The sequence below is a fragment of the Sebastes fasciatus genome, chromosome 6 (assembly GCF_043250625.1).
Source record: "Sebastes fasciatus isolate fSebFas1 chromosome 6, fSebFas1.pri, whole genome shotgun sequence".
NCBI lineage: Eukaryota > Metazoa > Chordata > Actinopteri > Perciformes > Sebastidae > Sebastes > Sebastes fasciatus.
In genome coordinates this window covers 13707812-13721276 of record NC_133800.1, presented here as the reverse complement: position 1 = coordinate 13721276, position 13465 = coordinate 13707812, and the positions used below count along the sequence as shown (strand labels likewise).

Below are 13465 nucleotides of genomic sequence, written 5' to 3'. Positions count from 1 at the left end.
ATCTATCTATCTATCTATCTATTTGATCGGAGTTTTAGAGTGATTGACAGCTGCTCAGGGACGGCAAGGCTCCAGCTCGGCTCTGATTGGTTGTTTTCCTCCGGTCTCTGAAAATCATGCACATGCCATTAGGAGGGAGGACACAGAGGCAAATTACTTTTTTTTTTTTTTACAGATTATCTGTCTCATGCACTACTGTCAGGATATAGTGACCGTTTTATAAAAAATAACCTTTTTTAATCATATTTGCTCCATTTCTACCCACTGCAGCTTTAAGTCTGTACAATATGATGTGCAGGCCAGGACATCTCTGCAGCAAAATAGTAGTTTGACAGATTTCGCCTTTAAAAATATTGTGCCTCCTGTGATTTGAAAATTGCAATACGCCATATTGCGCTTTTGATAAAATTTAGATTGTGCAGCCCTACTTACTGTGTGTGCAGACACATTATACAGATATATTAGATAATGCAGGATAACAAAAATATGAACTTTCTTGTTTCTGTTGCCATGCCTAAACTTATATAATTATTAGGGTGCCTTTCAACATTTTTCCAGGGAGAATATAGAGAAAATAGTCTTATTCTCTATTTGCTCCAATTCTACCTACTGCTGCTTTAACTCTGATTGAAACAAGGCAGATAATGCAAAAAGCAAACTACATGCAAAATAGTGCAGACTCTGTCCTACCAATCAATGCCTGATAAAAACACCTGAATGGACAAGCTGGATTGATTGGTTAAAGTTTACGAGCAGCACGTGAAGGCAGCATTAGTTTCTATGGAGACCAGCCCCCCTCTCTCTCTCTCTCTCTCTCTCTCTGTCTCTCTGTGTCTCTCGACCCGCCTGCCTTCATTCGCTGCAGCAGTGATCCGGCTGCTGATTCACCGCCTCTCTCAGCGGCGTCACACTATTTAAATTCACCCAGTCGTCGCTGTCGGCATCTACTCCTCCAGTCCGAGAAGTTTGTTTTTATCCCGAACAACAAAACCCTCCGGATAAGGTTGTAGTTTGACTCTCACAGTCAGGTTTATACTGTTTCTCCCTCATCATGATGTCTGCGGAGAGGAGGCGCAGCAGCAGCATTAGCGGGGTAAGTGAGAGAAAGAGAGAGGATCTATTATCATAAAAGCCTTTTTCATTTTGTCTCGTCATTGTTTCGCCTTGTAGCTGCTCTGCTGTGCATATAAAGAAGTGACCGGGCATTGTGAGAAGTCTGCAGCTGCCTCCTCTGTCTGTGTTTCATTCATTGTTGTTTTCTATTGTTTTTAAAGGAACAATTAGATTTGAGCAGACTTGTGCAGAAGTTTTTTTTCTCTTTAAACTTCCTCTATCTCTCTGGGTATTGTCTCTTAGCACGTGTGGAGGCGTTTTAACCCGAGTTAAATGAATGTTTGTTCACAGCAGAAGGAAGGTAGGCTTTATTGGGATGTTTTATATCACACCACCTGCAGTAAAGGAGCTAATCAGTCTGTGAATAAGGGAGGACTGTTTTCTCTCTGGAGCTCCTGCAATTCAATATTCAATTCAAACTTTATTGCAGACTCAAGGTCCAGATAATAAAGAAATAAAAAAACAACAACAATACATTACATATAATACATTACAATTCAGGAGAAACTCTACATACAACAGTAGAAACAAACTGTCTTTTAAAATGTTCAAACGTGAGCTGCTGGAATGGTGTATTTTTACTGTTTGTCTATATTTAGCCAGCTGGGCTTAATCCTGTCTTATGTAATGTGTATCAGAAACATGGTAAAGACACCGTGGCTGGCTGGCTGGCTGTTATATTGTGACTGCATCAGAGCTTTTTTCAAAGTAAAGTTATGTGCTCAGGTGGGATAAAGAAATGCATTGCCCTACATACTTCATACTGAATCTACATACCTGAAGGGACAATTTTCCCACCTCACTGACACAGCAAAATGCTGTTTGCACAGCTCAAAGCACAGACAATAGGCCTATTTTAGCTGCATCTAAAATGTCCTAATAATAGGTTATTGTTTCAAGAATCAAAGACAGCTGCATCCTTGTCTCCAAGTATGAAGTTTCAGACTGATCTGTGATGCCTTCTGTTCTTCTTTGTCTCTTATTAAGAGTACGTTAAAGGATGACGGCATCTGTGAGTTTCATGCAAAACTCTTAAATGTAAAAATTCAATTTTAAAAAGTGTCAAAAAAGGGGGGAGTCCAAGGCACTCTTCTGGCAAAAAATAAAAATGAAAAGCCTTTATTCAATTGGCTATTTCATGATGAAATGCTAAAAACAATGCTGGTACATGTAAGATTGGGTAACATCCCACGCGTAGCGGCACAAACAGCCTTCTTCAGGGTGGGAAACATGTTCCCTTTTTTAAAAAGTGTCAGTTTTCATGATGATGTCTCCATCACCAGGTCCCGATCAAGAACATCGAGAGGGAGCTGATCTGCCCGATATGTAAGGAGCTCTTCACCCACCCGTTGATCCTGCCCTGCCAGCACAGCGTCTGCCACAAGTGTGTCAGAGAGCTGCTAATGCTGAACCATGACGACTCTTTTGACGCCGGCTCCGAGTGCTCCATGCCGGGCAGCCCCAGGTCCAGGGTGCCCTCTCCTTCCATGGAGAGGCTGGACAGGCTTGTGAGATCAGGTGGGTCTCGGGGTAAGATGCCAAACACATTTGTTTTTCTTTATGAAAGGATTTTTATTACGTGCAGGGAGGAGGATCTCTCATTTCTCCAAGGTTAAAAGCATGCCGAGGCATTAGTAGAGCAGTGTCCGTGCTGTATTGTTGCGATTATGTGAGCTAATGGAGGCTAATAATCAGGGGATCGTTGCGGAGGAAGTGCAAGTATTGAATGCATCTCAAGCATTTGTGATAGCTTCCAAGGAAGGCTATATGAGTTTTGTATCAGTCATGCCAACTTCCTGTTACATTGTCTTCCTCCCAATTCCCTTAGCTTCACTTCTGCTGTCATCTCAATGGCTGCATTCAACAGGTTTCAATGGCTGGAGACTGGGATTTATCTATTATAGAAAAGAACAACATTTTCCATATAAGGAAATATGGGATTACAAATAGAAACACAACCTAACAAACAAAAAAGGGTAGTTTCCCTGTGAAGAGCAAGTCTTAAGCCAATGCAAATTAAAGACTGAGCAAGACAAACAATGGGCCAAGCATTATTGTATGATATCTGGGTTTTAGCGTGGCCCCTCCTCCCTCTCTTGTCCTAGATAAACAAGAACAAACGTAAAAAATGATTTAATAATTTCACCGCTCAGCCATAACATTTGTCAGTCGTCACTTCTAACTCTAATCCCGTCTGCTTTTACAAGCTTCATTAAATAGACGGCAGGGGAACTTGACAAGCTGTAGTTTTGTCTAGCAAGAGAAAAGAAATGTTGACAAGCTCTCTCAAGCCCTAATTGTCGCTGCCGCTGTCTGCCTCTAATGGCCCAGGGGCATCAAACATTCCCCTCAATCATGCCTTCATTTGAACATGTTTTAGGAACAAAGAGCTATCGGTTTCACTCCACCTTTAATCGGATATAAAGGCATATGTGTGTGTTGTGTACACACAAGTGAACAAAGCACATCTGTAAGCTCCTTTAAGGTATTTTAAACTCTTAAAACCAAGCTGAGCTGGAGGGAGGGAAAGCTGTGGTTGATGGGGGGTTGCAGCAGGTAGCTAAATTAACTTGTCACAACATTTTTCAAGTTCTCTGCTGAACATATGGCACTGCGGCAGCCAAGCTTGAGCAGGTCAATGTCCAAGCCTTGAAAACAGCATGGTGGGACACAGGGCTGCCTTTCTGTCTTCCAAGAGCTCTGGGCTGCACGCCATTTCCAAAAAGATGTCGTTTCATTTGTAGTCTTGACCACAAAATCAGAGTTGTGTCCTACTTCCATACTTCATACTAATTCTAAGCAGGTTTTGAGTATGTAGGGTGTTCATTAGGGGTATAACGATCCATCGATCTGGATCGATCCATCGATTCAGTGATCAACGATCCACTATCATCGATGCAAAGTGAAGACATTGATGCATATAATCTTAAGATACACCTTTTATTTTGAAATTCTCATAGCACGTCTTTGTTTCTGTCCCAGCGCACATCCTTCTTACAGAGCCCAGTAATAAAATTGTCAAATCATATTTATGTTGCTTTTAGTGAGTTGATGTAAATGTAACTGATTGTGTCATATGATATCGTCTCATATCGATCTCAGGCCGCTGAATTGAATCAAATCAAAATCATATTTTGGCAGATTTTGTGATAACAGCAAAAGAGATGAGAAAAGAAGAGACCAAATTAAGTATAGTCAAATGGATTAATCAAGAAAATAATCGACAGATTAATTGACCATGAAAATGTGTAATTTTAAGCAGGTTTTGAGTATGTAGTGTGTTCAAACTGAGAAAATAACTAAATAAAGTACACTAAAAAAAGGGTCAATATACATACTTAAAGTGTGCGTTGATATTGGAAGGGAATGGAGCAGCTGCTCACAGCTGAAATGCAACTAATTGTGGAAGGTGGTGAAATAACACCTCAGAAAGCAATATAAGTCTTTAGATTTAATTCAGTAGTATTCAAGCTGCAGTTTGACTTTTGATGTATGCTACTGTCTATGATTTGTATGCTAACTGAAAAATACTAGTGTATAGTTCATACTCCGTACAGTTGATGTGTAGTATGGATTTGGGACATAAAGTGATTTCCTTGAGTCAGAATGGTTGGCATCAGGTGTGTCTAATCAATGGCCTATACTATATGAAACTGTAAGCTGGTATCCATTTAACTAAGATGCAAAGTAGCCTCAGAGCAGCAGAGCTAAAGAGATCCCCAGAGTACAGTGAGGTGAACTACTTTTTTTTGGGAGCTATTCAGCCATTCATGGTTCAAAACCACCGAGACCGGGCTCTCGAACACAGCCTGCCTCATTCAGTCTCCCCCTTCAACCTGAATGAGTTCATTCTTTACTGGCAGGACGGCATCTGTTGACGCAGGAAATAATCAAATCCTGCTTTTTGGGTAAACAAATCTCTCGCCTTGCTGAAAACCAGTTTGTGCACAAAGACAACTCTTGTCTGTCATTTCTATACTCTCATTCTGACTTATTGTGAGTTGATGCACATTATTTTAAGTCACTTTACAACTTAATTTAGCAGCATCTCATAAAGAAACTAAGTTAATCTAGTCAACGTGAACTATTCACAAGTTTTGCACAAGCAGAATTCCCGGTGGGATTATTGAATAAGGTTGTTGCTGCGTTAAATGCATTTAATCAGCAGATTACAAAACACAAATTCACTGTGTTAAGAATATTTAGGAAACCTCAAAGTACGTTATGAGCACATAAACTCCCAAACAGAACAACCGAGTAATTCTGCCGACCGCCTCCAACGCCGGGAGATCATCGGTAGCCATGGTGATGCAACCTGCCTGTAAGGAATGAATGAGGGATTAGGTGAAGGGAGAGAAAGAAAAGACTTAGGGCTATATTTATCAGTGTGCAGCTCGGACAAGCCCCGCTGTGCATGGACACTAAAACTTCATCAGCATCGTTTCTCAACTTCATCTTATTTTATGTTGCCGGGGCTCAAAACAGAGCATGATGCATTTATGTTCAACAGCTAACTCTTGACAAGTGCACTGTAAAGTTGGTGTAAGTGCTCTTTAAAGGAATAGTTTGACATGTTGGGAAATATGCTTACATACAACTATCACTGGCAGATTTTATCAGCATATATAGCAAGTGAGCTCATTAAACAATAGTGCCGGGAGTTGGTTAAAAAACACTTATGTATCCAGATAACTAGTTTTTAAAACAGGAACACTGTAAAAGGGCCTTTAAATATTAAACTAGTTTGTTTGTTCTGTACAAAAACTAAGTGTAAAAGGCTGGTAGTAGGTTGTTTGTACCTTAGCTAAGCTAGCTGTTTTCTTGTGTTAAGTCTTAATACTAATTGAGCTAAGCCAACCGTCTCCTAGGTCTAGCTTTATATTTAGCAAGAAAGCGAATGGTGCAGGAATGAGTCTTAGAACCCGGAAATGAGATAGCATTTTAGCAGTTCAGGTTCCCTCGTCTCAAAGTCAGCGGGGTTTTTGAATGGGTTTTTAGTTAGATGCCTGAAATAAGGTCTGTGGTTAAACACAAGCTGAAGATATTTTAACCTATTGTTCTATGATATAAAATACGTCAGTATATATCCCAACTCGTGAATTTTGAAGCTTTTGCGTGTCTTTAAAAAGGCGGTTGCTAACAAGCGGCTAAATGAGAATACTAAACGTCATCACGCCGACTCCGCCTTTACAGCCTCGTTGTGTTTACTCACTCATGTGACTGTGGTGTAGTTTGTCTATAGCATAACGTTTGCTTTTTACTTCTGGCGATTGCATTCACACTTCAAAAATCATAGAAGTGGTGTTCATTTGTGAAGGTTATCTTGCGGAACAAAATGTATCATAAATGTTTGTTTGCCACAGAGCTTATTTCCTGCAATAATCCAAAAGCCAATGGGAGATTTCCATTGGCTTTTTGTCAAGTGAACATATTTCCCAAAATGGCAAACTATTCCTTTTTAATGCAAAAATTGTTTTTCCCAAAACGGTGTAGTCCTAAAAAAAGCTGATCAATTTTGTTTTAAGTTGCATGTATATGTGCTCAAATCCGGACTGCTAATAAGTGTGCAAATCAAGAGTTAACTGTACTTTAACAACTGTTCACATCCTGTATGTATATTTTAAACGCTCTGTTTTGTATTTCACCCTGAACTGCATTACCAGTTCAGGGTGAATTTCAGTTTACTTTAAGTTGGCTTTGTTTCTCAAATGTCATGATGTTTTAAAATCAAACTGGTTTCTCACTTCACTTCACATTATGTATTGTTTCTTTTTTCTTGTTGGTCTCACCTCACTTCTCTGTTCATTGCTTGCAGCCACAGTGCGAAGGTCGTTTGGAAGTCGAGGTAGACGGGGGCTCCGTGTTTTGAGTAGCTGTAGTAGTGAGTACAGTGTTACTAGAAAACCCTGTGAAACCCTAGTTTGGTTCTACCTTTTCTCTACTTAGTCTACTTCAGTCAACACGACCATACAAAATCACACCACTGGTTAGGGATACAATTGATAATTACTGTAGTTGCTGCATTTAATGTTGTAAAGTGTGTTAATGATTATTTGTTAGACTCTTAATGTGAGGTAATAATAGTTGAAATTAAAAGGCATACACCCTTTTTAAAAATATCCACTGAGCTTAACCGTGATCTTTTAAATCCAGATTAACAAGGCATTTATAGATGGTGGTAAAAGACGCAAAATGCTTCAGGTTATTCTTCTTTTCAAACTTTGGTATTTCATTTTGTAAGTAGGTTAGGAAAGGAATTGGTGAAAGGAAAGGGGAACGGTGCAAACCTTAAAGTCATGCTGAGTCAGCATACGAGGAAGCCAACTAAAAGAGGAGTGGAGTAAAGTAGGAGAGATGAGAATCGAAGGGAGGTAGAGTCCTTGGCGGGGAGTTTTGGCAAGTGACAAAAAGGAACTGAAAGGAGCCGAGACTAAAATTAGTGAGAAAGGGGTGAGGATGTTTCCTAGGTGTTGAAGTGGGACAGGAATGTGTGTGTGTGTGTGTCTCTGTGCTCTAGCAAAGCTTAGCATTCATTTCGTAAAACATGTTGGCAACAAGTAAAGCTGCTTTATTGAGATGGAGAACTGTTGGTCTCTGTTGTTTCTCAGTTAAACACACATACTGAAAGAAAACCTACAATATGTTTGGGCTTGCTAAGATTCTTAACTGGCTTTCACCAACTGACGTCTGTATGCCTTCAGGGCGCTGTTTATGCTTCACTCGACAATCATTAGTGTTTGAGAAACCGTTTATAAGAACGCAGACTTGTTTCAGCCTACCTCTAATCATTTTGGGCATGATGAATTGAGAAGTGTCAGATTGCCAGCCAAGTAAAACAAGACTGAATACTAGTATTGTTTGTCAGATTAGGCGATATGTAACATGCTCAGTGGATGTTTTTAAAATGTCATTCTGTATTTTAAGCACAGAAGAGATTTTTTTTTTTCCTTTATGCTGAATCCCTCCAAAGAATAGACAATAACAGGAGCTACCTATAGCAGCAAACAATAAAGATGTGGCGTCTTCAATAACAATATAATCTTTAAAAAAAGAAAAGCAGGAGAAAATAGTCAATTTAAATCGTAAGTGATTTTTTTTTTTTTTCAACCTTTCAGAAAATGGATTACCATTGGATCCAGAAACGTTTTCTCGATTTTCTATTTATTATAATTAGATTTTTATGCAGATTACAGTCTTACAAATCCCTCTCAGGATCACGCCTAAATAAACAGGACTCCACAGATTTATACTTTATGAAAAATAAAATGAACTGTACCTGGATACGACACAAGATTCCCTTAACTGTGACCATATTTAGTTGTTTTTTTTCTAAATATGAACTTAAATCTGCACTTTACAGTATAACTTTATGAAATATAAAAATGGTACATCAGTTCAAGCATCAAACTGTCTGAAGATTTATGCAGGGGAAATAAACCAAGCCCCTTTTGCTCTGCAATGACTCGTCAGTTTCTGCCTCAGACTCTGCGTCCCTCTGCAGATCCACAAATCAACACACACACACACACTTTGCTACAGGCATCTCCTGTCTGCTTCTTGTTCACTCACACCTGCTGTCCTGACCACAGTCAATGTGCAGCCTCCAAACATGACACGCACATGAATAAAGACATGCATACATGCACTCACTGTCATCATTTATTGGATTTAGGGCTGTCAATCACTTTAAAATATTTAATTGCAAATTAATCATTTTTTTTTTATCTGTTAAATATTTACCTTAAGGAAGATTTGTCAAATCTTATCATCTAATCAACATGGGAGTGGAGAAATGTGCTTTCTTTATGCAAATGTATGTAAAAATCGCAAGTTGCGTTAAGGAAATTGGTCGTGTTAAAACGAATTTGCGTTAACTTTGACAGCCTTAGTTGGTGTAAATATGAAGGCTTTCTGCCAGACTTCTCCTTTCATCCAATGACTTCACTTAACAGGACCATGTCACCTTCATCACCATCGTCGGACTAAGTTTTTCATCATAACGTCACACCACAATGTTACGTTTTTGTCTTATGTATCCAGGTAGGAAGGGTAATCAGTGTGTGGCAAACAAAGCTCAGTAGTTCAGTTTGTTGTCAGATCCCAGACAGATTTAGCCTCCAGGTACTAAACTGTCCCCGCACTGTCAGTCTTCAGTTCTGCTCACGTCACTCAGCCACACGGCATGCACATATCACACAGTTTCTATGGTTGCTGTTCTGCCACTGCTTTTCCCTCAGCTGCACCTTTTTGCAAAAGTGTTGTTGTTGAAGTAGTTTTCCTGTATTTGGCTTACCTGAGGAGTGTTTGATTTAATTTCCAGGTCCTCGGAAACGAAGTGGAAATACTGGCTTGCAAACTGAGATAAATCCAGCACTCCTCGCTTCCCCTGTGTTCCAAAAACGTGAAGCAATATTTCTGTCTTTTTTTATTTTGCCTTGTAGTGACTTCAGTTTGCTAACTTTGAGTGCGTGCTGAAAGTGTTTTACATTCCCCAATGCTTGCGTCTGTGATGTGACCTTGTGTAACAACTCCTTTTATTTTCACCTCATGTTACTGTGTTGCTGCTTTGTTACGATGCTGCTGCAGCTGCTGCTGCTGCTGCTGCATCAGTAACAAGCACAATGTCGTGAGAAACTCTTGAAAGCAGTGTTGCTTTAAGAGGAGTTTTGTTGTCCTGTGAAAATAAGTGTTGATGCATTGAACTGGACATGTGATCCTAAAGTTCACTTTAAGGACATTTTTATTTCGCATAAGTTCTCTACTTCACACTTTGTAATTCTGTTACATCGCTTGATTTAAAAATGCTTTGGTTGGTCATATTTACTTTCTCATTTATTAACTCATTTTTGGAAAGAAGAATTATTTCCTTTGTCCAGATCATTGTGTGCACTTACATGCTCTTCACTCCCGTGGTAAATGTTAAATGCCTTGCAGTATAAAATTGATTTCTCATACAGAGACAGTGCATTCTCTATACGCTCCAAGGATGCCATCCTCCCTATGTCATCAGTCTTCAATCTGCCCCAGTACTCTTGGAAAGTCTCTTTCTGGACTTATTTCCCTGTAATGACAACTAGTCAATAAATTGCCTGTACTGATGTTTTGCTCCATACATCCATGTCCTTATGGAGTAGTGGTCATTGTGGAAATAAAGCACAAAGGGAGACGCACTGAGGCCCTATTTGTGAAAGCTTATGTGTTATCAAAGGCATTTTTTCCTCAAGATCATACTTGGCAAGTCATGCAGATGATGTAATGCTGCTTTTGTGAATCTCAGCCCAGAATGTGTTGGAACACAAATGGGGGTTCACATTTTTTCAAAGCCCTCATTTGACTCTTGGAAATTATGCCTTCAGTGTAATTTGAAGTCAAAGGACATTGTTGTTCACATGTCAAAATAGGGCCTCAGACAAGAGTTGAAACTGGTTGACCCAAAGCCTTGAATCTTTGTTACACATGATCTTTCCTCACTTGTCGTCCTTCGCTCTCCTCCAGGCTCCATCTCGTCACCGGGGTGGCGCAGAGGCTCTGTGACTCCCCGGGTCACCACCATCCCATGCCCGGGCTGCCAGCATGACATCGACCTCGGCGAGCGCGGCATCAGCATGCTGTTCCGTAACTTCACCCTGGAGAACATCGTCGAGCGCTACCGCCAGGCCGCCCGCGCAGCCATCGCAATCATGTGTAACATCTGTAAGCCTCCACAGCTGCAGGAGGCTACAAAGAGCTGCATGGACTGCAAGGCCAGCTACTGTAATGAGTGCTTCAAGCTGCACCACCCCTGGGGCACACCCAAAGCTCAGCACGAGTATGTTGGGCCCACCACGAATTTTAGGCCCAAGGCAAGTACAGTCTGTCTCCGCCTTGTGCAGGCTTTTTCTTCTTTTTTTCTCTATGTATCTGTTATTTCCTAAAAACTCAGTGTGCAAATCTGGGTCTGAAAAGTGAAGCCAATGCCAGTGCCTTTTAAATTTGCATTCTTTCTGATAGCCAGCAGGGGGCGACTCCTCTGGTTGCAAAAATAAGTCTGATTGTATAGAAGTCTCTGAGAAAATGACCCTACTTCTCTTTTGATTTATTACCTCAGTAAACATGAGTTTATGGTCTCAATTGCTAGTTTCAAGTCTTCTTCCATACAGCATGATGTTCATTTAGTAAATTATGGTCCCATTTAGAGTCAAATAGACCATAAAGCAGGGAATGCTTTAGAGCGTGGCTACCTTGTGATTGACAGGTCCCTACTATGGCGTTGTTTTCGTTGTAGAACTTTAACCCTGTCAGTGTTTTTTCAGTTCATGAAAGTTAATTATAACCTTTGTGGTCGCCTAAAAAATGTTATTCAGCGTTGGGTTGCACTGAGCTCCACCCTCTCATTGATTCATTGATATTTGAATACTTAAAATATTTGAAGCTTTGTTGGAAACTTGAGTTCCTGGCTTTGTCAATATATTGCATTGCTCTTTCCAATCCCTTTGCTAATCAAACAGCTAAACGCTGTCTCTGATAAATCCGGATGAGGATCTTGGCAGTAAAAGTGCTGATTTTAAGTTCTATTTTAGGACACCTCAGGAAATGGCTCACAGAGAGCTGTCTAGATGCTCTGTAAGTTTAGTCCAGCTTCCTGTTTCACTTCAGCTAGCTTTTGGTCACTGTAGAATTAAAAGGCAGTTTATGTACGCATGTATTTTAACTCATTGTTGTTCTGTTAAATATTTCAGGTGCTCATGTGTCCAGAGCACGAGATGGAGAAGGTGAACATGTACTGTGAGGTCTGCCGACGACCCGTGTGTCACCTCTGCAAGCTGGGAGGATCCCACGCCAACCACAAAGTCACCTCCATGAGCAGTGCCTACAAGATCCTCAAGGTACCAACTTCAGACACTTTAGAAAAGAGAGGTTGGCTACTTATGGGTGTCATTTAAATACACTGGAATTTGTTTTGTTGCTCTCTGTGTAATGAGTCATTTGGAGTGTAACACAATACTATCTTTATGATAACAAGGATTAAACTGAACTTCAACACAATGCCACTGTTAACTAAGGCTTTAAATTGAGTTGTGGTCAAGACAAGCAGCCCTGGAACTTGGACTTATTGATGTTTTTACACTGAAATTGCCAACACCCACCTTTTGTGATAATATTAAGTAGGGCTGCCCCTTCTTTGTCGATTAGTCAACTAATCTGTCGTTTTGGTCGTAGTCAAGATTTATTTAGTAGTTTTTTATGCCTTTTTTCATCACATCTCTGTGAAACACAGGATTTAAAGTGGTGCTTTTGTTTTAGAAACTGAGTTTTACAGATCTGTTGATTAAATCAACTAATCGGTTAGTCGACTAAGAATTTCTTTGGTTGAGGACAGCCCTAGATATTCAGTACAGATTGATTCTCAGAAGTTCAGCCTAGTGTTACTAGATATACAGAACTCAAATTAATAACCTGCAACTTTTGATGAGTAATATCTTCCCATTCAGTGGGTTTAGTATTGAGTCATTGCTGAACTATATCACAAAAAACCCTTAAGAGCAGGTTTTTTGTTGTGCTGTGCCGCCCACTGACTGATCCCTGAATCTCTCGTCTCCTGCTGTAATATTAATGTCTGACCTGTACCTGTGCTGGTCTGCACCAGATCTCAGATATCAGTTTCTCTTCTGTTGGAAACTGAAACTCAGGCTGGCTAACTGGGTTAAAACTAGTTGGTCTCGTGTGTGGGCGTTAGACTTTTACCACTCAGTAGAATTAGATTTCAATCAGTTTGAGTGTTTGGTTTTGCTCATGCAGAGACAAAACTGTCAGGAGATTATGTTTTAGGACTGTCTGGTTGCTATGAGAGCACTAAGCAACACAAAACAACATCAAACCTTTAACAGAATAGGTTTTAAGTATATATCGAATAGTAATACAATCTTGTTGGCATGAACACACAGCTTAGTGGACTTGATGGTTCAGCAAGTCGAGGCAGAATCTGAGTGAAATTCAATCTGCTTGTCTTGTGTTGACACAAACTCTGTGGTGCTTTTTAATATTTAATGAGACCATTTGTTCCCCATGATTTTGTGTGCATTGTCTCTACAAATTGTTGGGAGATGTATCAGATGTCCTGAACAGTCCCGGAATCCTTCGTCAGCCAGGAAGTAGTTTGGGTTTCAATTGAACAGTAATGCACTGTCATATCATTGTGATAGAAAATGTTGTTTGACACACTGAAACAAGCTCTCCCACACATACAGGGTCATACAGGACACTCTGCACATGAGCAGAACAGCTGCAGCTTCAGTTGTGAATATGATGTAAGATGAGAGGAAAATGCTTTGACCCATGTCGGAGCTTGGGAATGTGAGCACAAAGTATGAAT

The 13465-nt window shown here is 40.2% G+C and overlaps 1 protein-coding gene and 1 long non-coding RNA gene across 10 annotated transcripts in view; one reads left to right on the top strand and one right to left on the bottom strand.

The window, feature by feature from the left end:
* The window catches only part of trim36 (tripartite motif containing 36), a 38243-nt gene that overhangs the window by 5436 nt on the left and 19342 nt on the right, over positions 1-13465 (top strand). Inside the window, exons 1-5 of one of the 9 annotated variants that reach the window (XM_074637727.1) lie at positions 869-1093; positions 2397-2643; positions 6929-6994; positions 10609-10955; positions 11832-11978. In XM_074637727.1, coding sequence (XP_074493828.1) covers positions 1052-1093; positions 2397-2643; positions 6929-6994; positions 10609-10955; positions 11832-11978 — 849 coding nt within the window. In that variant the 5' untranslated portion in view covers positions 869-1051. Of the gene's footprint in view, positions 1-859; positions 1094-2396; positions 2644-6928; positions 6995-10608; positions 10956-11831; positions 11979-13465 lie in introns of those variants that run through there. The other 8 variants (XM_074637726.1, XM_074637728.1, XM_074637725.1 and 5 more) reach the window with 8 other exon arrangements.
* LOC141769065 (uncharacterized) lies at positions 4927-8513 on the bottom strand. Its single transcript, XR_012594252.1, has 3 exons — positions 8390-8513; positions 6903-6986; positions 4927-5432 (listed from the first exon to the last, which is right to left on the bottom strand). It is a non-coding gene; the product is annotated as an uncharacterized LOC141769065 (long non-coding RNA).